The sequence below is a fragment of the Saimiri boliviensis genome, chromosome 1 (genome assembly GCF_048565385.1).
Source record: "Saimiri boliviensis isolate mSaiBol1 chromosome 1, mSaiBol1.pri, whole genome shotgun sequence".
Taxonomy (NCBI): domain Eukaryota; kingdom Metazoa; phylum Chordata; class Mammalia; order Primates; family Cebidae; genus Saimiri; species Saimiri boliviensis.
The window spans coordinates 287312908-287337339 of record NC_133449.1 but is presented as its reverse complement, the minus strand read 5'-3'; the positions used below and the strand labels follow the sequence as shown (position 1 = coordinate 287337339).

At 40.2% G+C, this 24432-nt stretch overlaps 1 protein-coding gene across 3 annotated transcripts in view; it reads left to right on the top strand.

Annotated features, from left to right (window-relative positions):
- TRIO (trio Rho guanine nucleotide exchange factor) overlaps positions 1-24432 on the top strand; it is a 370817-nt gene that overhangs the window by 118839 nt on the left and 227546 nt on the right. For all 3 annotated transcript variants that reach the window (XM_039474054.2, XM_039474085.2, XM_074387142.1), the window contains exons 2-3: positions 11481-11555; positions 21258-21372. In XM_039474054.2, coding sequence (XP_039329988.1) covers positions 11481-11555; positions 21258-21372 — 190 coding nt within the window. The remainder of the gene's footprint in view (positions 1-11480; positions 11556-21257; positions 21373-24432) is intronic.

Here is a 24432-nt window from a genome sequence, read left to right as displayed (position 1 = left end):
TAAACACATTTTTCACCAACATTAAAAACAACAACAACAACAAAAAACCACCCTGCCTTTGTCTTTATGCAGAAGGGAATTTGAGGGGAAAGAGGTAGGAGGAGAAGAATTGAAATGAATTTCTCTTTTCTCTTTGTTTTCTACATTAGCAGATGCATTACTTTTCTCAGCCCTCTTTTTTGTTCCTTAAATTTCTCATTAGCAGTTCAGTAGGAGGATAAATGATAGGGGTCTATCCACCAGAATTCTTTTCTCTGCTTGGGGAAAGGAGGTGTAGGGCAGGACCGCAGCACCTAAGTTAGTATGAGCAAAAGCCAGTGGTTGCCAGCATCAGTACGATCCTGAGACAGTTGGACAGTTATGTTGTCCATCGCCAGAGTTGGGGGGGGCCCGCTCCTTGGATGTGAAGCCAGCAGCTTGGCCTCCGAGCTAACATACTTGTTGAGCAGTCAAATCTTTTTACAACAGATAGAAAGATCTGGAAGAAAACTTCCAAATTAACAGTAGATAACATTCTGAATTCAGCCTAAAAACAAGTTACAGTTTTTCTTTTTTCGAGTTGTCTTAACAGCAACAGGATTGCTCCTACTGGGTTTCTTACACTGCTACAAGGCTGTCTGGTCTCTGCCGGTCAGTACACATCTGAAAGCAGGACTTGGCTGGCCTCTGATCGGATGAATCCTCAGAGCATCAGATGTATTGCAAATTACATTCAGAGAAAAAGGAACAAAGCTGTCGAAGCAAAGTAGATTAACCGAAGTAACTTAGGCAGGGAAGTTATATGTGAGCTATAATGTGGGTTTCTAATATTAGAACATCACAGTATTAATCTTTGAACATGTTTCTTATATTATTATTCACTAGTGTGCTTTGTGTTTCTAATCCCTACAGCAAGCATTTCCAGCCCTTTCAAAATGGTCTGGAACACCCTTTTTATGTTAAGGACTTATTTCAGTATCAGTGATAGATATAGCATTTCAGTGAAAAGTAACACTTTTAAATGGATTTGTCTAATTAATCATAACAGTATCTACATCTCTCTTTAAACGTAACAGTGTATATATTTTGGAAGACATATTTATTTGTCTGTCAGCTCTTCTTACTGAGTACACAGTTAAGACTACTGGTTAGTCTAATGCGTATTTTGTTTTAGAGTATAAGCTTCTTAAAATCAGGAACATGCCATTTAGGGGAAAACCTCTGGAGTTTAAGAGAGTACCATGCATAAATATGTTTTTTATGAATGCCAAGTGATTAAACACAATTCTAAGCTTTACCAAGGGATTGACTGGCAGAAAGTTCTGCCAAATTCTTTGATGTCTTTAAAGATTTATTTTTCTACTGAGTTTCATGTTGGAATCAAATCCATGCTTACTGAACTGGAAATAACTTTTCAAACCTTCGGTTAAAAATGCTGATGTTTGTGGCATTTACTTTATATGATATATTAATAGAAGTAAATGATTTAACAGGATTTTTGCACTGGGCATGGAACTAAAGTATCTTAATGTTGTGGAATGCATTAGGAGAGACTTTGGTATTTTATATGTGTAATTTAATAACTCTGAATACTGTATTTCAAATTGGACCTAACTACTAGTCACTCAGATTAATTGATAGCTTGTTTAGACACTCAACTTTGGTGTATGTTTTCCTCAGGCATGGAAAATAAATCAGCACAGAATATTGGAGTAGAGGGATTGGTAGGCATTTGTTGATGAGCAAGACCCCTGGATGAGGATTGTCGCTTCAACGACTAGTACCTGTATCTGCTGCTCCTTAAACCCCTTTTTCTTTATCTGTAGAGGAAACATTCATTCAGAATCAGAACCTTTTGAATTTTAGAGTCGGCGGGAGGTAAGGCTGGGATAGAGGGTACTCATGTGGAGATAAGCTAGAATAAGCCAAATTTTAAACCCGAATTGTGGTTCAGTGCTGGGAATTCAGTTCCTTTTTCTTCTGGAAATTTATAGACTGCCTGGAACAAGGCTTGGCCTACCTGCTGTATAGTGCTTGTTCTGTACCCTTTGTACTCAGAGTCAGTCCCAGGCAGGATTTTGTGGGCAGTGTAGTACAGATGTTCTGAGGAGTTACTGTTTGTGCTGTGAGGCCTCACAGAGGCTTAGCTTGTGTTCGGTGAATGTGGCAGCAAATGGAGTCACGTGGGCCCTCAGTAGGCTGCCTCCAGCCAGCCTTCTGGGGCCAAGGGACCTGAGACGCAGTGTGGGCTGACATTGAGAAGGAACAAAGGGGGATGCTCATCTTTGAGTTGTGTGGAGTTGACTTGGCTTGCTGCTTTCATCATGCTTGGTCTGTTTACAAAATCTCATAATGAAAACATTTCAGTGTCACCTGAAATCCTTGGGGGAAAAGCCTACTGACTGCACAGAAGGATAGCTGTGAGGCTCTGTGTTTCCTGCTTAGAAACCATTTCCCTGGAGGCGTGCGTTCCCTTTGGTTGTTGAGCTACTGGAACGGCAAGCCTCCTGATTCACTTCTTCCAAAGCAGTCTCCTCTTTCCATCAGACTTCCAAGATTGGTTTGTTTCTTTGGGCAGATAACTTTTAAATTACATTGTCAAGGTAAAAACCCTGTTCTCCTTTAAAATATAGATTGATATTATGTAAATATAATTTTATGTACCAGTCAGTCACCAAATATATGAGACAGAGAATGAACAGAGTCACTTCAGCTTTTCCAAGGAGTTTTTATAGCCAGTTGGATGCATTGGAGCTGTCACTATTGCTCTGTGCTTAGATGGATACTCTTCCCAGAACCACAAATTGCTACCTTGAGGTGTAACTAGCTGGGCGTTAAGTTCTTACTCTGTGCCATGGCAGTCTGCTCAGCGAGATCGAAACTTTGCAGCAGGACTTAACGCAGCCCCTTTCCTCTAGGAGCCCAGCTGCTAATGGGGACACCAAGAAGTCTTTCGATATTTCCCCTACAGTGTGATAAGGATTTGGGGGATTATGGGAGTGCACCCTGGGGGTATCCAGTCAAGCAGTGGAGACTCCAGAGTGGGGGTCAGTGAAAGAGAGGAGTGTGTTGGGAGCAGGGCAGGGGAAGGCATGTGTGTGGAGGTGTGGTGGTGAGGGGGATGAATGGCTTTCCTGCAGATGATTGGAGTTTCTGGAGTGAGTCTGGGGAGAGGGTAATGGCGAATCAGTGAGGTTATGGAGGGAGCATACATCAGATCATAAGGGACTTTAGTTGAGGGCACCAAGAAACCATTGAAGAATTTGAGTAAAATGATGAGATGTTTGAGAAACATGCAAAGAAGAGTGGCAGGAATGGATTCGAGGGAATTAAGAACATCTATTAGGAGATTGCTGGAATAGCACATGAGGGCAATGCTGGCAGAGAGACATGGGTGTATCGTGGGACCGTGGAGTCTCTACAACTCCTTGTTTCATGGATGGGAGAGAGGGTGGAGGGCAGGGAGAAGCCTGCTTCCTGGTTTGGCCGTGAGGTGGTTGGTTTATGGGGCAGGTACTATGTTGGGAGCTACACTGTGGGGAACAGGTTTGTGGGGATGAGCACGAGGCAGGGTTGGACATTCAGGGGGGCATGGCTGTCCTATAGGCATGTGGGTACTTCTTCATCATGGCATTTCTTTGTTCCAGTGATGGACAGTTTCCTACCTATCAGTCAAAACCCACTAGCCCACCCCACCTGCACTTTCTTCTCTTCCATGAATGTTTTGTGTTTCTTTTTCTCTGCGTCTACTGATGCTGCTTGCTCTGGCTGGAGTGCTCTCTGTTCTCCAGTTGGCCCAGTTTTGAACTACTTCTTCCACACTTGGCACAGATCTTTTATTTGATAGGGCATTTTCTCCTATTCTCATCCTTCTAGTCATGATTTTTCCATACTAAATATCTGTACCACAAAACTGACCACTCATGTGTTGCCTTCTTCTCCAGACAGGCTAAGGTCCACAAAGACTCTAGATTACACTTTGTATGTGAGCACCCCTGACTCCATGCAGAGCTAGTCCATGTGCACTGAGAAAGGTTTTCAGATAATTAGTTTATATCACCACTTTGTGGTTGAGACTCTGGTCCTAGTTCCTTATGTAGTAATCAAAAAGATAATAGAGGAAAAGGAGTAGAATTATAGCTTCATTTTCTGAAGCCTTTTACAGAATATGATTGTCATCTGCATTAAAACACATGGGATCATGGAATTTTTTTCTCAAAAAGAGTAAGAATGCTAAAATGCATGAGAAGACTGATGCAGTGATTGAATAGGATTTATTTTAGCAGTCAACTTTCTTGATTTGATACACGTCAAACCAGTTGATGCAGTGATCAAATTGTAGCAGTTCTGTCCCTCTGGTTCATTTGATAAACACTAAATTTCTAAACTGCTTTCCTGAGACACTTCTGTAAAACAAGTCTTTGGAGCAGGTCAGCATCACAGAACCCTCTATGTGGACGTGTGTGTGTGTGTGTGTGTGTGTGTGTGTGTGTGTGTGTGTATACGTACACAGGGTTAGGGGACGTATATATGTTAATAAGAGTGAGGTAACTCCAGTTCCAGAATGCAGAGTCAGAGGCATCCCCTGACAGGCTTTACATGGACATGCACAGACAGGCAGATGAATGTGTTCTTCATTCTGGCATTAGGCAAACAGGATCAGTTTTCTCTGTGCATAGCTCTTGCCGGTCCCTGGAGATGTAAACATGAAGAGCATATCTGGGCACATGGTTTCTTTTTTGATTTTTGAGATCGTAAGAAGTAGAGTCCCTTTTATACTACTACTACTTTTTGACTATCAAAATATTCCCTTCCTTTGGTCCATTACTTATGCTTTTAAATTAACTTCCATTGCACAGTTAATACAATAATTAAAACATCAAACCTTAAGAGCTCCACAGATTGTTAAAAACTTTTTTTTGTTTTGGTCTTTTTTGTTATGTTGGTGGTCTTTTGTATTTTACAAGGTATTAAAAACCAGAACTATTTTAAGTTGAAATTTCTTTAACTCCCTTGAGTTAATAAAAAATATACTTCTTTCTTTCTTTGAGGTATGCTGTTACAGGCTCTTGCTTCTAAACTTAAGTGAAGGGATAAATTAGCCAATCCGACAGTTATAGCCATAAAGGTTATCGGTAAAAATTGTAATGCTGTACCCGGAAACGCCATCCGTATTCTTGTGTGCTCTTGTCTGTTAACATGTCCATGTTCTTGACGTAAGTCTTAATGCATTTTATAAGTATGGATTGTGAATGATATATTTATGTTAAAAATAATATAAGCATTTTATTACATTTCGATTTTTTCCCCCCACACATTAGTAAAAGGGTTATAACCTTGTATCTTCCCCCCACCCTTTAACATGTTCAGAGAGGATCTAGGCCCGTTAAAATGCTTCCTTCCTATGCATCACTTCTAGATGAGTGCACAGCTAAAACCCTTGATAGCACAAACACCGTGCAGCCACGCGCTGCCGCTCCCTGTGCTGAGAGCGTAATCCTGCGGGCTCCGCAGCGAAGTGGCCGGCCCGGAGAGGGTGACGTCACCTCCCTCTGCGCACGCGCTTGCATAGCGAGGGCGACGCCTGCCAAGCTGATGCAGATTTATCACCCTGCTCTTTGTGTGCAGGCGTGCGCGCTTGAAGTTTCCCTTAAATTAACTAATGAGTAAAATTTGGTAATTTCCACCAAGACCCACTACTAACAGAATGCTCCACCTTACTATTTAAACTTCTTTTTTCTGGTTGTTTAAAAATTCTGGCTTATTTATATACATTTTTGTTGCTGCAACCTGTGTTTTTATAAGTATGTAGGATTCTTTTTCTTCTTTTTTTTCCCCCCAATCTCTTCCCACAGATGATTTTCTTATCTGGTAAATACTAACTTGGAATAGCTGACAGGCAAATGAAACCCCTGAGTATGGGTGAGGAGCACAGTTTGCCTCTTGGGCTTGGCTCTCTTTAAAGAAGGAAACATAGCCAGTGCAGAACAGCATCGGTTCATTTTTTCAGCAGCTCAAATGGTCAAGGAATAACTGTGTTTCTGCTAATAGATTTTACTGAAGAACTCATTTGACTAGTTTAATTTGAAGAATATGTAAAATTTCAGATTACTAGTATCTGCCAGTAGTCCTGGGAAAATATAGGATTAAAATAATTTGATTCATGGTTTCACTCATTTGATTCATCTTTCTGCCACTTATGTTAAAATATCATTTTTAACCTGATATGCTATAGAAAAGCTTTTGCTTGTGAAAATATTTCTAGGGTGCTTTTTATTATAAATAAATTGGAGATGGCTTGTGTTCCTGTACTGTTTGTTGTTATTGTTGTCTTAAATTTAATGCCACAGAAGTGACGAAGTAAGCATTCTCGTCATCAGTGAGCAGCTTAGAAAGGTTATTTGTCACAGTGCAGCACCTCTTTGCAGGGTCTCAGGATGAAAGATGAGTAATTGATTTGATCAGGGGGGCATTAGATAGTTGAAGTTCCAGACTATTGATTTAGTGGAAAGATATTTCCCTGTTGAATGATAACTTGTAGAATATTTCTTGTTAGGGCAGGGAGGTTAATATTCCATCTTATGAATATAAATCATACTATGATTGAAGGCTAACCTATACCTAACTTACATTTCACAAACCTAAAATAGAAAGTACTAAGGAATTTTGGGCTTCTTGGGTAGGGGTTCAGGGGCAAGATGCTGGAGAAATACATTCATTTGTTGTCTGAGTTCATTCATTGATTCATTGATTCATCCATCCATCTTTCTTTCTTTTCTTTTCTTTTCTTTTTTTTTTTGAGACAGAGTCTCACTCTGTCGCCCAGGTGTGCAGTGGCATGATCTTGGCTCACTGCAACCTCTGCCTCCCCGGTCCAAGTGATTCTTCTTTCTTAGCTTCTCGAGTAGCTGGGTCTACAGGTGGGCACCATCACTCCTGGTATTTTAGTAGAGATGAGGTTTCACCATGTTGCCTAGGCTGACTTCGAACTCCTGAACTCGGGCAATCCACTTGCCTCGGCCTCCCCATTCATCTCTCTCTCTACCCAGCCATCCCACATCTGTCGAATGCCCTTTGCCAGGTCCTATCCTAGGTGTCTAGGATGCCATTTGTCCTCTGGCAAATTGGCTGATCTAGAGAAAGAGAACTATTCACTTGATGGATAATATAATGTTTATTATTAAGGAATAGTGATTTGAGAGTGCAGATTTAACATTTATGCCCAGACTGACATGCTGTTGAACCAAATAGTAATTTGAAAGGTGGTAACAGAATCAGTTTTGGCAAATAGTATGCTGAAACTTGGGGTTGAGTTATTTTAAAATGAGTATATTAAAATCTCTAAACATTCCGATTTGTTTTAGGAAAGGCAGTTTTTTGTGCATTGACTTGAAACCAGAAAGAAAACCGTCAAGCACCACCTGTATTTATATTGACAACTATAAAATCTGATTTTTAACCCAAGCCTGTTTTCCTCAGTAGCACTCAACGATTATTAGTGTAAACATTCTGAACATACTCCTTGTAGACTTGGTTCAAAAGGGTATTTGTTGCCTGCCTTTTAGGACTTCCCTAGGAAACATCTTCTACACCTGGAAATAAGCCTTGACTGACTCCATTCTTCCTGTTTCAGTGTTTCCTGGAGCTAGCTTTTCATTAGAGTCCACGTTGGTTGCGGTATTTCATATAGTAGCAAAATGCTTTTCAAATTGTAATAGGAATCTAGTCTGTCTTTTACGCACAGTTTAGTATGGGCTCTGCATGACTTAAAAATTATATAATTAAAAAAATGGGTACAACTAAATGTCCTCTGATTTTGGCCATTTACCTTCTGATTATCTCCTCTCAAGTTGCTCATCTTTATCTAGGCTTTCTGTTCATCCTAATGTTCCCAAAGTTTTCTTTGTAGCACCCCTTCCGCTTATTTAAGTAGCATTGGCAAACCCCCCTGGTGGCACTGAGAGGTAGAAATGTTGCTGACGCCTGGTCTTTGGTACAAAGATGAGGACTGGGATCCCAGCAGGGTCTCTCCGTGGAGGTCTTTGCTGTTCCTGAACCTCTCTGTGATGGTGAGAAGTGTGTGCCTCCAGGGGACGGCCAGTGAGGGCAGCACATATTGGCTGTTGTTCAGTAAGTTTGGGAACCACAGCTAGATCCTTTAATGCATGAATGAAGAAAGCACTAGGAGTTGAGTCTTATCTGCCGTGTAATCTAGAATCCGCGGAATAGCATAGAAGCCATTTATTTTTAATTTTTAGAACGTTTTTATAGTCCCACACTGTTTTTATAAATAGCTCTTCAGGGCATGGAACACAGCCTGCCTTTTTGATCTGAGGAACTTTCATGGTTGGGTTCTTCCTGCTTTTTATTGAAAGTTACATATGATATATTTAATCTGGTTTTAGTATTTATAGATGCTTCCTGAGTCCTTTGCTTATTGGGGGTGTGTGTGTGTGTGTTTTAATGGAAATGAGATCTAAAATGTTACCTAAGTGACCAGTCACCGCAATAACCACAAACTCTGTTTCTTTGTATGGTTAGTTTTAGATTTCTGCCCTTTTTATATTTTCTTTTCTGTTTTAGAAGTATTAACTGAAGGTTTAAATAAAATTACATCTCTTTCAGTGATGTTCTACAAAAATATGGTAAAACTTGTTAGAAATCATATTCTGGTCTATGTGTGGGCATGTACATATATCACAATAAAAGTGCAGCACCTTTTCACATCAGTTTGTCATTAATTCATGTGTTTTTCTTTATCTGGAAAGACTGAGTCTTCCTTAATTTGGGGAGAAACTGAGGGACCCATAGGTTAACATAACTACAGCTCTGGGAATCGGAAGGTCACATGGGAGTGAGTCTGTGGCTCATAGTGGGACATAGGAAATTAAGACATTCACTGAATTCTGTTTTCTGCACTCTGTTTTCAAATCAATATTCTATTCCTCTTGTGAGGTTGCCTGGAATATGGCAGCTTTCACTTCCATTTTCCATTCCATTGTGGCTATCAGTAAATAGGTGTGATTCAGAAAGTTAGCAGTAATTGTCAAAAATGCTTTGGAATGATGACTCAAGTCATACAGCCCTCTATTGGGATAACAGCATTGGGATCAGGACATTCTTCTTGGTGATGACTATGTGACTCACAGGTAGGACTCTTGTCTCTGTAGTGTATGAGCCAGGGCTGCAGTAGGTAGTGACATTTTTCTGAGGGCTTTGCTGTGTCCTGGCCAGGGCATGTATGGGCCTGGGTGTGGGCTTGGGGGAATGGTAGGAAGCATGCGTTTTCTCATCTGAGCAACAGGAGGGGAATCCTCCTTTCAAATACGTGTAGATTGGGATCTACAGCTGTCGCTTACTCCTTCCTAGTATTTCTGTCTATCATGTGATCTGTCCCCTCCTCCTTTGCCCAGGTCCCATAGCACTTCGTGCTGCCTATGAACGTTCCATAATCTGCCTTGTTTTATAGGTGTTTGTCAGCTTGTCTCTCTGAGGGTTGCTGGGGAGCCTTAGTCCTCTTTGTATTGCAGTTGCCCAGTGCCAACTGTGTCTACGGCAGATGAAATCAGTCTTTGCAGACACGTTCAGTGAGTTACAGTGACTGGCAGTGAATTGCTGACTAGATTGCATCCATTCAAGAGTTTTGAAGGAACCTGAGGATGAAATTGCAGCACTCTTGGCTCAGATGTTTTGCCTTTTATAAATAGCCACTGTTTTCAAAGCTTGGTGGGTTGCCAGTGCAAAGCATGGTGCATTGGAAACGAAAATGGCCTGGTGCCGTGGAGGCCCCAGCTCGGTCGAGTTTACCCATGACTGGCTGAGTAGTGCCACGCAGCCTCCCTAGGACCCCACGGTCCTCAACCAGATGTGTTTGCTGTGAAGTCTGTGGTGGTTGTCTGTGTCATAGTTAAAACTTGTTAAACTGGGTTCATTATACACATGTAAGTGTTCTATAGGCAGGAGCAATTTACATTAAGAAATTGGATCACACCATTGATGTATTCTTTGTTTCTGTGAATGATACGTTGTACAGATTTAATTCTGCTGTATTCCTCCCTCAGGTACCGATTTTGTTGCTGCTTGTTTGCCTGCTTTATCAGGCACCTAATTTGGCTGGGCCCGCACTGCACATTCTCTGTCTCTGCAGTGGGTAGCAACTCAAAGTTTGATTTAGATCTTTAATCCTTAGCAGAGGTGCTTGGAACTCACCTGGTTCTGGTTTTAAAAGCTCCACATTGCTTAGCTGGGGCCCTGCCCTCAGGCTAACAGCCCTAATGATATACCCAGGGTCATTTCCCTTTCCAGCTGTCTCTCCCAGCCTTTGTCATTCTCCAGTGCTTGGACAGAGTTGTTTTTTGTAAATGTTGCCTGTAACAGGGCTGGCTGCTCCGGACAGCAAAAGTGAAATGTTCATTCCTTCACTTTCAGTACTTTCCTTGCCTCCTAATTCCAAGTCTGTATCTTGCTGTGGTTGGATTACCACACTAGTGTTTGCAGTGCTTTTCTTGTACTATTTTGGCAAAAACAAACAACAATGGGGATGGGAAAGGGGTCTTTTGTTTTTTTTCTAGAGATTATTCTGCTAACAATTATAGTTACTAGTTTTGGTAGGCATCCCTGAACCTAGATTACCTCTGTTAGAGAACTCCAAGAGAAATATCCCGAGTTAGTATGATGAGTGTGGACATTTTGGACCCCATATTCCTGTGTAGGCATTCACCCTAGTGAGCCGGGCTAGATATTTTTGGGCTGCAAGAATTCCTTTTGCTTAGATGGATTTTGGCCTAAATTGCCTATTGCATGCTTCTTTTCTACAGTTTTCCCACTGGGCCTTCTAAGATATTGGGAATAGGGGTAGAGTTGGGTTTTAGTGAGAAGAGGGACCTTGGCCACCTGTGAAGCTGGAGTGGCACTGGGCCATCTGACCACATTGGCCATTGACATTCCTCTAGGGGGCATGACCCAGAAAGCCTGGAAGGAGAGAGCCAGGCCCCAGCTATTTATAATCCCCTGTCTCTGCTTTGCCACTGTGTATTTTTAACCAGACCCTGAAGTCTGACAGAATGAGGCATTGAGCTCCCCCTAGAGGTTTTAGGATGTCACAAACAGCAGTTTTTATAAAGCAGTGTTAACTGTTTTCTTTGCTGGTGTCTATGTTAATCTACGTAAAAATGAAGATTTGGTAAATAATCTGGACTGATTTCATATCCTTTCTCTTTTTGAGACCAAACTGTTATTGCTAGAAATGGCTGAGAGCCTTTTGGGGACATGAGCCTCTTGGTTTATGTGCAAATCATTATTCAACAATCAAATAGAAGGAAGATAGTTTTGTAATCACAGACCGTTCTTCATGGAATTTAAATGTTGTTCTATGATGATGTTTCTTAAGTTGATTTAATGGCTGTGGATAAAGCTGCTGTGTTGGCATTGAATAGAATGGTTAAGGAATTAACTGTCACTCAAGCAACCCAGTAATTTTATTTTCTCCTTCTGTATTTCAGGGTTTCGAAAAAACGATGAAATGAAAGCTATGGATGTTTTGCCAATTTTGAAGGAAAAAGTTGCATACCTTTCAGGTAAAGTCTTAACTTTCAACTCTGCTTTATCCAACTGCTCTGACACAGTTTCAGAGTCTGACATCCTAAATGAATTCACCTGCCACAACATGTAAAACCACTGGCATTTCTGTGGATTTTTAACTGCTTTGTTCTTGCAGCACTGTTCCTGAGAAATTAGTGCCCAAAGCATTTTCTTCCAGGTGAGAGGCGGCACATGCTAAGTTAGTTAGGGTTGATGATCAAAATACATTTGTTTCCGCCATTCAACAAAAATTTGACTGTTCTGCTCCAAGCAGTTAAGTAAAACAACTGATTTTAAAAATCCAATCATTTCAGCAAAAGTGGTGGGAATGGGATGGTGTATAGATGGGTCCTGAATTTCTCACTTTTGTTTCTTGTACTCTGTAGTTACCCCTGTTGCCTTGTCTTTTGGGAGGTAGGGAAGGCTGCTTCTCCTTGAGATCTGCTCCTTTGTGGCTCTCTGGTTATGGAGTAACTAGGACCCATGTTGTGGGCCATAAAGCCCTGGTGATTTCTGCCAGCTGAGTTCATTTCCCTGTAGACCCAGTCTTTGAGGCTCTGGCCCACCCGCAGACAGACTCTGGGCCAATCCCTTGGGCGTTGGCCCATAACTGCCCTCTCTTCTGCACATAGACAGTCAGCATTAGGCCTCCTTGGACTGTCTTCTTGGGGTCTCCCTCCAATATGAACAGAACAGCCGTTGGGTATTATACCTTTTGGGTACCAGTTCACTTTGTTACAAAACAAAGATTTGCAACATTTTTCTGCTCTGTAAGAAAGTATATCTGTAGATTGTCACATGCTTTTAGATGAATTTCCCTTGAAAACTTTTATCTTTCTCAAATAGGCATTCTATGCTGATCTGATGTATCCTTCTGAACACATTTCATTTTCAATTTATAACGCTGCTAGCTGCTTTTATAAGTTTTGGGTGTCCTTTGGACATGTGATACTGCTATATATTTAAGATGCAGCTTCCTATGGTGTTTTTGCTTATCTTGCTTTGCTTCATGTCCAGTAGTATTTCTTGGCCCCTGTTAATATGGTTTGATTTGGTGGGAGTAAATTACGTATTTGGAAGGTTCACAGAAGAGTGTAAGAAGTGCATTAAAAGAAGGTGCTTTAAATTGTTGGAAAAACATGGGGAAAAACAAACTCCTGGCTTACAGTACACTGAGTTTTAAAAGTAGCATTTATTTGCTCTTCTCTAATCATTTACTGACAAACCGCGTTGTAACGACTGAGTCAGCCTTGTGAACGTGCCAGCTTTGTGAACCCCTGATTTTGTAGTTTGCAAACAGAGGTTAAAGTTAATATAACTAAAAGACTCTATTTATAAAAATTAGAGCTATCTGTAAGGAAGGCTTAAAGCCAAGTCCATGTGTTTATCAGTTTTTAATTTTTAAAGTCTGGGTCTGTGATAACAGCGCCTGCTCCCTCTGACCCCTCTTGTGTTTCTGAACGTCTTGTTTCAGTTTCGTCTTCCACTGGCATGTGGAGATAGACATGTGAAGAAAGGTGGAAGGTTAAGATTGGTGGGTTTTATTTGTATTCATGCTTTTATTAGGCATTTAATATAGAATATATTATCAGGTGGCATTTTTATATAGTTTACGGTCAACGCTAAACTCTACCTTTTAACTAATCAAAGAGATAAAATCGGCAGTCTTTGAGAGTTTGTCTTAAATATTTAATAAAACCTTAAATTCTGCAGGGTTAAATAAAATTGGGTATCTTTGGTGGGGTGGGAAGTTTTGCTTTTACAACAAATTGGTAGGAATTGTTTCAAGTATTAGTAATAGTAGAGCTTCCAGCAGCGTTAGCAAAATGACATTATTAGGTGCCACCATAATTTTACAGTATACCTAATTTATGACCAGAACTGGCAAAGCTGTATTATTAGCATGAGCTCATTGCTCTTTGTCTTAGGCTTATTGTTATCTCCTTTAGGAAGGGGAAAAAGAAACCCTTAAAATTAAGTAGAAATTGACTACTTGTGTTGTATTATATTTTTTGAAAAGTTACAAAGAATGAGTAAACTTTCCAAAATAAAATTTATCTCTAACTCAGTTTTTTCTGTTTCTTTTTTATTGAAATATCACATACCTTAAAATCCACCTTTGTAAAATGTGTGATTCAGTGGATTTTAGTGTATCACCAGGTTGTGCAGCCATTACCACTAACTCCAGAACATTTTCATCACCTCCCAAGAACCCCATATCCACCCCAAGCCTCCAGTTCTGGCAATCATTGATCTACTCTCTGCTCTGATGCCATTTTAAAAAATATTAGGAAATATGGTGCCTTTGTAAAAACTCTCCATGTGAATGGCTTTTAGTAATTAAATATGAGTAAAATGGCAAGGGCTTTGTAAAAGTAGGTCAAAAGGTGAGTGATTTTAAAAGATACTTACTAGGTTAAGATCTCTAAAAAACCAGTGATAATTTTTTGAACTGGAATATTTCTGATCCTTAGTCTTTAGGTTTTCTCAAAAGTAATGCTCATTACACTTAAGATAGAATGTACTACTTCCTCAATTTAGGTTGAACTCAGTGAGGTTAGATGTCTTCCCTAACTTTGTGTTTGAAGTCAGAGGACAGTGCAGTGTTTGAATGTATCACCTTCAAAGTTCAGATGTTTCCAATGTGATGGCATTAAGAGGTGGGACCTTTAAGGGGCAATTAGGCTACAAGGGCTCCTCCCTTGTGTGGGATGAAGGCCCTTATAAAGAGGCTTTACCCTTGCCCTTCAGCCATGAGAGGACACAGCATATCCCTTCTGCCCCTGGAGGATGCAGTCCTCACAAGACCAGGAACATTGTAACAGTGCCCCGTAGTTTGTATTGAATGGAGTTTGCGTATAATGGCATCTTACATATAATGCCAACTATTAGTGTGGTTCCTATGCCACTAGGGTTTGAGCCTTAGAAAATCTCACAACCACCAGAATTAGGAACACATTCCTTTCTGTTTATTTTGGAACATTTTAACATCAAAAGGAAATAAAATAATATAACAAATTTTCATGAACTCGTAGACCACTTAGACAATCTTATTTCATCTATAGTTCTACTTACTCTTCACTGGATAGTTTTGAAGTAAATTCCAGATATTATTTATAAATATTTAGTATATATCGCTTAAAAAGTGTTATAAAAAATCCCTGCAATACCAGTAACCGACCTAAAAATGGAATGGAATGGCCCAGCTAATTTTTGTGTTTTTGGTAGAGACGGGGTTTCACCATGTTGGCCAGGATGGTCTCAATCTCTTGACCTTGTGATCTGCCCACCTTGGCCTTCCAAAGTGCTGGGATCACAGGCGTGAGCCACCGTACCTTGCCTCTTGATGAGTCTTTTTAAACTTGTAGGTTCTTTGTGTCTTATCTCCTGATGTTTTAGGAAGCCAGGAATCCAGGTGTTTTCCTGTGGATTTTCCTGTGTTCTAGATTTTTGCTGGTTGTTTCCCTGGGTGATCATTTAACGTGTTTCACTTCCCCCATATTTCCTGCAAACTTGGAGTTAGGTCTTGAGGCTTGATTAGAGTGAGCCTTGATTTGGGAGGAAAAGGGGCAAAAATACTTAATGGGTGTGATTGGTTAGTTTTATAGGGAGTTTTATTGGCAGAGTCTTGTCACGTGTTCATGATATTTATTGATGATCGTTGCTTAGATCTAGTATATTTTTAAGAGTTGCAAAATAGTGATACTCTACTTACGTCCTTTCTTTTTCATTTATTAACTTGGATATCCCATAAAGAGAGATGTCCCATCACCACTTACTTGACTGCCCTAAGAAAGAGTGCGAGAAGTAGGATAAGTGATTATAAGGAGCATTGGTTTGTTTTTTTTTTCTGATAAAGACTTACTTCAAATGCATGATTTTAAATATACATAATGTTTTGATTCATTGCACATTTTCTCTCTTATGAAGTTAAAATGGTCCCATCTCTGTTCAATGGGAGCCTCTTCAAACTGGCTCCTAAGTTTTGTTTGCTTATGTGACAAGATGTTTCAGGAGCATCTTGTATAATTCTTGCCTCAGTTGTGGAATCAGCCATTTCTCTAAAGAGTACTGGTCTCTTTTAGTGGGAAACAGTACAGGTTGCTAGCGATATCTACTGGATGGGTGGTTGTTTCTGTGTCTCTTTAGTGGACAAATCTAGAGGGAAAACACACATTTTAATGAAAAATGATACCATTTTATAAATGATATAAAAGTCATAATATAAATGACTTTTTATTAAAATTCACAATTCAGATTTAGGATGATAGATATTTCATTTTACTTTTTCCATTGTATATTGTGAATATCTGTTTCCTTCATTTAAAAATGTTCCTACCTTCGTAGACATAATTACCTACTTATTTTTAACACTAATGATATTAACACAGTATGTGACTACCAAATGTAATTTGGCATTCTTCTTGTTGTCTTGGTCCTGGGGGTATATGCCATGAGGAATCTACAGAGCTATGACTGAATTAGCTCCTCTCCATGTGGGTATGCCACCAAATTGAAACCTGGAGTCATTTTATTTTGCTTTACATTTGTAAGGCTTAAAAATTCCAATTTGCTTCAGTTTTAAGTAAAATTTGTGTATAATTCCACAGTAGTAACTAAAGAATAGTTAAAAGTTAAGGTATGGCTAAAAAAAAAATTCTAGTTTTTGTTTTTGGCTTCTCGACCCTGTGCCTTCTTAGAGGAAAACTTTTTTTTTTTAAGTTTTTGGTTTAATCTTTATGCTTTTAAAATATGAGTGGCCAGACCTGGTGGCTCACACTTGTAATCCCAGCACTTTGGGAGGCTCAGGGAGATGGATCACCTGAGATCAGGAGTTAAAGACCAGCCTGACCAACGTGGAGAAACTGTAACCCAGCTACTTGGGAGGCTGAGGCAGGAGAATGGCTTGAACCTGGGAGGTGGAGGTTGCAGTGAGCTGAGATCATTGCCATTGCACTCCAGCCTGGGCAACAAGAGCCAAACTCCATCTCAGCGGTGGTGGGACAATTCTATTGATCTTTCCATCTGTTTTCGTCTTCTCCCTAAGATAAACAGGAATGTAATATGCCTCATTTTCTGTTCTTTGCTTGTTGTATTTCAAAGAATCTTCTGGAGATCATTATATAACAGTACATAATAGAGTTCTCATTTTTCTTTACAGTTGTGTATTACTCTGTACATTGCACAGATATTTATGTATGTGTGTGTGTGTGTGTATATGTATGTATGCATATATATATATATATATATATATATATATGATATTCTTGTTAGCATCTGGCATGGTGGGAGCTGGCAGGGACTGACTCAGAAGGCAGGAATCAGTGGGACTTTTCTTGCAGGCTGCTAAGTCCTCTCAGCCTTCAGTAGAAATGCTCCATGAGCCAATTTCTGCTTCTCAGGACCAGGCAGCAAGAGGTGAGCCTGGAAGGTGCAGAACAGGCGAGGTGCTCGCCTTGGCTGCTGTTAGAGCAGGAGCGGAGCCCACTGGGCATGCATCCTTTTAACAGAGTTGTATCATTTGATGGCACACTGAATAGATGTTAGCCATAGTTTCTCTCTTTTACAAACTATGTCTTTCAGAGATTTCCTTGGCAAAGGCTGTTTTTTATGGTCAGTGTGAGTTAAACTGTTCCTTGGGAGTTGGGAGTGGGAGATTGGACAGCGGCTGAAGAATAGTTTTCAATGGTGTTCTAATCCAGAAATTGAAACAAGGGCTATGGAGAGAAAAATACAGTCGGTTCATTGAAATTTACGTTTTACCCCTCAAAGCAAGTATGCCTTTCTTGCAAGTTCTTTCTAAATAAGTGAAAGGTGAACTTCTAATTCATTTAAAGAGAAAGAGGTGATTGTGAATCTAGCTATTTCTGTGGTCATCCCGGGCCGCATTGTTCAAGAGACCAAGTCGCCTGGAATTTTAAGGAGAGGGAAAGGAGGTCTGTGGGTTTAAGGAAATAAGCGTCATACAGTCATGTGTAGCTATAGAGGAAGGACCCTTTCAACTTTATTTCTGTTATTAAAATAAACCTCAGTTCCCTTAGCATCCATAGGAATAGCCATCAGGCTTTTCTGTTAACTGTTACCTCATAGGAGGCATTTTTAGTTAATGTTGTGTGGAATATGGAAAAAGAATCCCTTCAGCAAATGTTTGTTGGGTGCTAGTCTCATGGGGCAGCGAGAGTGTTGTGTATTCTTAAATGAGCAAATGAAACAAAGATGCCTGCCCTCGTGGAGCTTATGTTCTAATGGAGGAGACAGACGAAAATAATATGTAAATTGTATCATTTCCTGGAAGGTACAAAGTGCCTTAGAGAAATACGATTGGGTATAGGAAAAGAGGCAGGTTTATGTGAACTGAAAATAAAACACCATCATTATGAACAAAAATGTTTTTTTTTTTTTCTTTTTGACAAAGGCAGCATTTGGATAAAGAGATAATTCTTAGTGAGCTGTTGTTCTTTGTTACAGATACGAAAAGCTTCCACACATAGACATCCTGTGATGCTGACAGCATTTCCTGTCTTTTCATTTCATTGTAGAAACCAAGACACTGACCTTCCCATCTATAAAATGAGGCCGACATCTATGGTTTAGGGTTGATACCACACACACATGAGTGTATCCAGTAGGGGAAGTTTTTATGAGCTGCAGTGCTGTTATTTTTGTTAGTTTGGGAACAGGAACAGAACTTTGCACTTGTGACTTTTCTGCTTTATACCCAGATGCTATTTTCATTTGGGTACTTCCTGTGATGTTGGAAACTAACCTAAATCTTGGGGAATATAAGTTAAACAGACACCTGTGTAGTTGATTTTAAACTCCTTGAGGTTCAACAACCATGTTCCTCTGAACTATACTTCATCCTTTCTAAGATTTTTTTCTTCATACCTCCCTGGGGAGGGGTCAGCAGAAAGCGATTGTTAACTGTGTTACACCATCTGTTAGAAGGTGCACCCTTAGCAGACAGATGAGCATGTGAAAAGAGTCTTACTTCGAGAATGATTTTTAAAATCATTCTTGAAGTAAAAATATCCCAGTGAATTTTCTGAAGTTCTTTAGGAAAAGGAAAAATGTTTTCCTCTATCTTAAAATTCAGATTCAGGTATATATAAGCTTTTCTTAGGATATGAATGAGAGCCTAACTGGATGAACTTGCATGCAAGTCTTAGGATACTGCTTGCCAGTGCTACCAGCTGGGGGAAATCTTTGTAGTAGAAAGCTGGAAAAGTACAGTAGAGACCATCAAAACTTCTATACATAGTTGCCTTTAGTTCTCAGTTCTGGGGTGTTGAGAATGGCCCTGTGCGCATTGTGCACACCTGGCTGACTTCCCATGCAACTTTCTTAGATTGGCAGATTTTGGATTCTGCTTCTCACACCTGTGGTGGAGCACGCCTTGCTTGCTTGATGTGTGAGCTACGGTGACCCAGGCGGGAGGAGAGTGTAACATGGGTCCCTATGGAATCAAACATTATGCTACATTTCAAACACATGTTAACAATTCAGGGTCGTGGTCCAGAAAAAATGTTAGATGCTAGCTTTCTTTTTACCGAAAGTGAGGGGAATGTTTTCATTCAAGTAACATGTACTGTATTTTAAGTAATTCAGGTTTCTATAATATGTGTTGATCTGTGATAATTTTGATCAAGGAGATTGACTCTTTTGAAAACAATGAAAGATAGTGGAAAATGAAAAATACTGAAATTGTTATCTGTCTTATCTTGGGGATAAGAGGAATTCCAAAAAAGTAGAGCTATTGATATTACCCTAAAAATCATATCAGATGTTTTAGAAGAACACTTGATAGTGAACAGTACTGCTTCTCACTTTCAATTGCACTTTTCATTCATAAATGTTAGCCCTCTCAAAGGCCCAGGAACCCAAATTTAGTTATCCTTATGACATTTTTACTACTTTAAAAAAAGAACTAAAGACAGTAGTTCGCAAGATCATACACACTTTTTGTCTGGGTGAAGACCTAGCAATGACAAGCAATGTTGAATAGTTCCTTCATCTTTATTTAAACTTTTGGAGCCCCAGTATCTTTATAAGACTGGAATGATAAAACTTCAGCAGGGTCATTGTAAAATCACATCAGAACGTGTATGTAGAGCACATGGTACCCTACCCGAATCTACAGGTAACTAAGATCGTTGTTACCATATAATACATAAATTACTGGATTTACAAGTAATTTAAGACTTTTCTAGATTACATGACTGAACAGTACATGTGGATTGCTTTAAGTATTCCCAATCAAAATGAAGTTTCATTATTATTTAGAATGAGTATGTAAGTCCTAGGAAATTATGTAAATCATATTGGTAAAATATATTTTTAAATTATCATCTTCTGCTATATGTTTTTTGGCTTTTCTAAAAGGAAAGAATCTTTTTTTTCTTTTATTTGCTTGCTTACTTTCTAATTTTACCTCTGCTGATGATTTTTGGTGCACAGAAAATAATGAAGAGTTTTGCATTGAAACTTGAATTTTAGGTCTCCTGAAGAGAGATCATCAGAGTTCTAAACCTAAATGAAGGCTCCACTTGAGAAGGCTACATTTTCTTTTTCTATTTCCTGACAACCCTGATGGAAGTAATAAAATAAATGTGGCAATTTTACCATGAGTGTTTAGTAATAACAAGCTGACTTGATTAGGATTGTGTATGTTAACAAGAAATCCTTCTGACTGCCTGGCTGTCAAAGTCACATACTCTTGAGATTTTTACTTTTACTGTGTGATAGAATTTTTCTAAAATCCTTAAGCTGATTCTATTTTTTTTTTTTTTTGAGACGGAGTTTTGCTCTTGTTACCCAGGCTGGAGTGCAATGGCGTGATCTTGGCTCACCGCAACCTCCGCCTCCTGGGTTCAAGCAATTCTCTTGCCTCAGCCTCCTGAGTAGCTAGGACTACAGGCACGTGCCACCATGCCCAGCTACTTTTTTGTATTTTTAGTAGAGACGGGGTTTCACCACGTTGACCAGGATGGTCTCGATCTCTTGACCTTGTGATCCACCCGCCTCGGCCTCCCAAAGTGCTGGGATTATAGGCTTGAGCCACCGCGCCCGGCCCCTTAAGCTGATTAACTAAGTTAGCTTTAAAATTGCTTTATCATGTGGCCATCTCCCATGTGCATGTGTGTGGTTCCGTGTGAGAGATTGTAAAACCTGGCCAGTGAGGGTCAGATGCCATCCGTTCCAGATTATAAAGTCGTCATCAGCATAGTTTGGACAATGTTCCTTTCGTTTTCCTTTCAAGACTTAGATACATTTGGTTGGTAGGAAAGAAAGAGCTTGGAAAACAGGGTGATGGGGAAGAATCTGGGGAGAGTGACAGAGGGCAGGAGTGAGGGAGGTGGTTGCTCAGGAGAGTGAGTGAAACACATGGACCTGACAACTTTTTTTTTCCTGTCTAAAACATAAAAACTGCAGAAAGGAGTTTTTTCCCAAAACATGGGAAGAAAAAGACAAGGCCATATATAGAACCTTTCATGTGGCCTGTAAAACACAGACATTTTTTTCCAAATCCTCTGAAGAGATGAAGTGTCCTCACCGTGCCTCAGATGAAACAAGGACTCCTGCCTTTTGCACATTTGTGCAGTTGCTTTAGGAGTAATTTCGACAGAGTGAATGGATGGTGACATCGGACCTTTGTCTTATCTTGCTTCTAAGTGTGTTCCTGATGTTTGTTTTTTTAGGTGGTAGAGATAAACGTGGAGGTCCCATTTTAACATTTCCAGCCCGCAGCAATCATGACAGAATACGACAGGAGGATCTCAGGAGACTCATTTCCTATCTAGCCTGTATTCCCAGGTAAGTTCTGTGTTGCCTGTGCTTGTCACTGATGTCACAGTTACAACAGATGCGACGCTGTATTCATTAGAAATCAGCTAAATGGTAACCTGAATTCCAGGCAAAGTAGTATAAAATGAAAATCATTATTTTTCTCCTTATCACCATTTTGTGACTATTATTGTCTCATGTAAAACTTTGGGGAGCAGGGACATGAAGGTAGGCGTTTTTTGTTTGTTTGTTTGTTTGTTTGTTTTTTGTGAAGAGCTTTGTGTGTTGACAATGGATCTGGGATACTCAGCTGGGATTTTAGGATGTGGTTCTTGAGTTAGACAAGACATCAGTGATGATGATAATACCGTGACACCCAAGGGCTGGGTGATCAGAATTGGATGCTGCTTTTGATAATGCATTTCTACTTTCATGGCAAACATGACTTCTTTAAAAATAATCTGTTGATACGTAGCCTGAAGTTTGTGGGGCATTAAAAATCCTTGTTAGCTAATATAATGGGCATAGATTTGGGAACCCTATCAAAATTTAGACTCCGTATAGTAATGGCAATTTTTAGCATAGATGCCAAAGAATACCCAAGAATAAGCAATGTTGTGTTTTCTGGAGAGTCCTCAAGTGGGGAGCTGAGTTACTAGGAGTTGGCCTGTGTGTATTCTTGAGGAATTTAGAATCCGTTTCTGCTCTGGGATTGTATTACTCAAGTTTTATTTGTAGATCTAGCTGACAACTGGTGGAGGAAATTTCCTCCCTGTATTAATGTGTTAGTTCTTTCTCACACTGCTATAAAGAAATGCTTGGCTGGGCGAGGTGGCTCATGCCTGTAATTCCAGCACTTTGAGAGGCTCAGGTGGACAGATCACAAGGTCAGGAGTTCAAGACCAGTCTGACCGACATGGTGAAACCCCATCTCTACTAAAAATACAAAAATTAGCCAGTGTGGCAGTGTGCGCCTGTAATTCAGCTACTCAGGAGGCTGAGGCAGGAGAATTGCTTGAACCCAGGAGGCAGATGTTGCAGTGAGCCAAGATTGCACCACTGCACTGCAGCCTGGGCAACACAGTGAGACTCCATCTCAAAAAAAAAAAAAAAAATACTTGAGATTGGGTAACTTATAAAGAAAAGTGGTTTAAATGGCTGGGGAGGCCTCAGGAAACTTACGATCATGGCAAAAGGCAAAGGGGAAGCAGGCACATCTTCACTTGGTTGGAGCAGGAGGAAGAGGGTGGGGGTAGGGGAGCAGGTGCCACACACTTTTAAACAGCCAGATCTCATGAGAACTCCCTCATGGGACAGCAGGAGGGGGATGGTGCTAAACCATTAGAAACTGCCCCCATGATCCATTCACCTCCTACCAGGCCCTCCTTCAACACTGGGGATTACAGTTCAACATGAGATTTGGATGGGGACACAGAGCCAGATCATACCAATTAATATCTCTCTTTAATTGTTCCAGTTATATTCTGGAAAATATAATACCACTCTGACGTAATCTAAGGGTACAGTCGTACCTGGAGTAGGAGATTGGTGTCTGTTGCTGATTGGAGGGGTGCCTCTCTATGAGGAAAGGGTTAAGTCCTCACGTGTCTGAAGGGGCTCAGTGGTGGCCGTAGTAGAATGAGAGGAGGTGTTTCTTAAGAGACTAGATGAGGACGTATGAGAGTAAACTCGGCCATAATGCGGGCTAGATAGTAGCCTTAATGATCATGTTTCAACAGAGTGATATAAGATGGTCAGTAACAGTGTAATGGGTTTCAAGGGTCAAGGTAAATGGAATAGATTTAACACAGCACATGGTTCATGCCACCCTTAACCTATGTAGGTTGATACCAGTGGGAAAGGCAGCCATGCCCCTTCCTAACAGGGCTGCCTGTGGCTGACAGCAATCAGCTTTTGGTCTTGATAGTTTTGATGGAAAAAGAAATACAAAGGACAGCATTAAAAAAAAAGTCACTGCCAATCAAAATGTTACTTGTCATATAGTTTAATAAAAAGCTAAAGTTGAATTTGATATTCATGTGATTTAAAAAATTTACATAATTTGGATACTATATAGTGGTAACTTTGACAACTTTATTTCTGGTCTTGAAACTTACGTTAGTAGTAAATACTAAGAATTATTCATCTTATTGGTGTAAAAAATTGGTTCAGGGGCTGGGTGCGGTGGCTCATGCCTGTAATCTCAGCACTTTGGGAGGCTGAGGCAGGTGATCACCTGAGATCAGGAGTTCAAGAACAGACTGACCAACATGGAGAAACCCTGTCTTTACTAAAAATAGAAAATTAGCTGGGCATGGTGGCTCAGGCCTATAGTCTTAGCTAGTTGGGAGGCTGAGGCAGGAGAATTGCATGAACCTGGGAGGCAGAGGTTTTGGTGATCTCAGCTCACCAAAACCTCTGCCTCCCAGGTTCATGCAATTTTGAAACGCTGTCTCAAAAAAAATTGGTTCAAGCACATTTTGGGTAATCTGGGAACCACTTTTCTTGTGGGAAATTGTGAGAATACACAAAAGTAGAGAGAATAATATCATGAACACACATACAGCCATCACCCAGCTTCAGTTTTTATCAGATTTTGCCAATCTTGTTTTTCTCTAATTTTTCCCTGGAGTATTTTGTAACAAATCCCAAACATCACATCATGTCACTCAGAAACACTTCGGTTTGTAGGATGACCCTCTGGCCACTGAACAGTCACTTCATGTCAGTGCCTAGGTTTGCGTTTGCATTTACTACAGTCCCAAGTGACAAGAAGTGCCATTTTGCTTGTCCTTGATTAATGAGCAAATAAGAGAGGTGGAATTAACATGTAAATGATGCATTTGCCAAGTGGTAATGGAGAAGGATTTCAGAGTAGGCAAAATAGGAAGAAGTGGCCACACAGAGTCCTCTTTGGACCCTCCCTCCCTCCCTCCCAGTTTTGTAGGCGCTGCCTCCAGTGAGTGCGTAGCAGTAGAAGTGGTTTTTGGTTTTCACCAAACAAATTATGTGATATAGATTTTGCCAGACTGTAAACATGATCAGCAAATTACTGGTGTGTGAATTTCTTTGGACTTGCTTGTGTGTAGT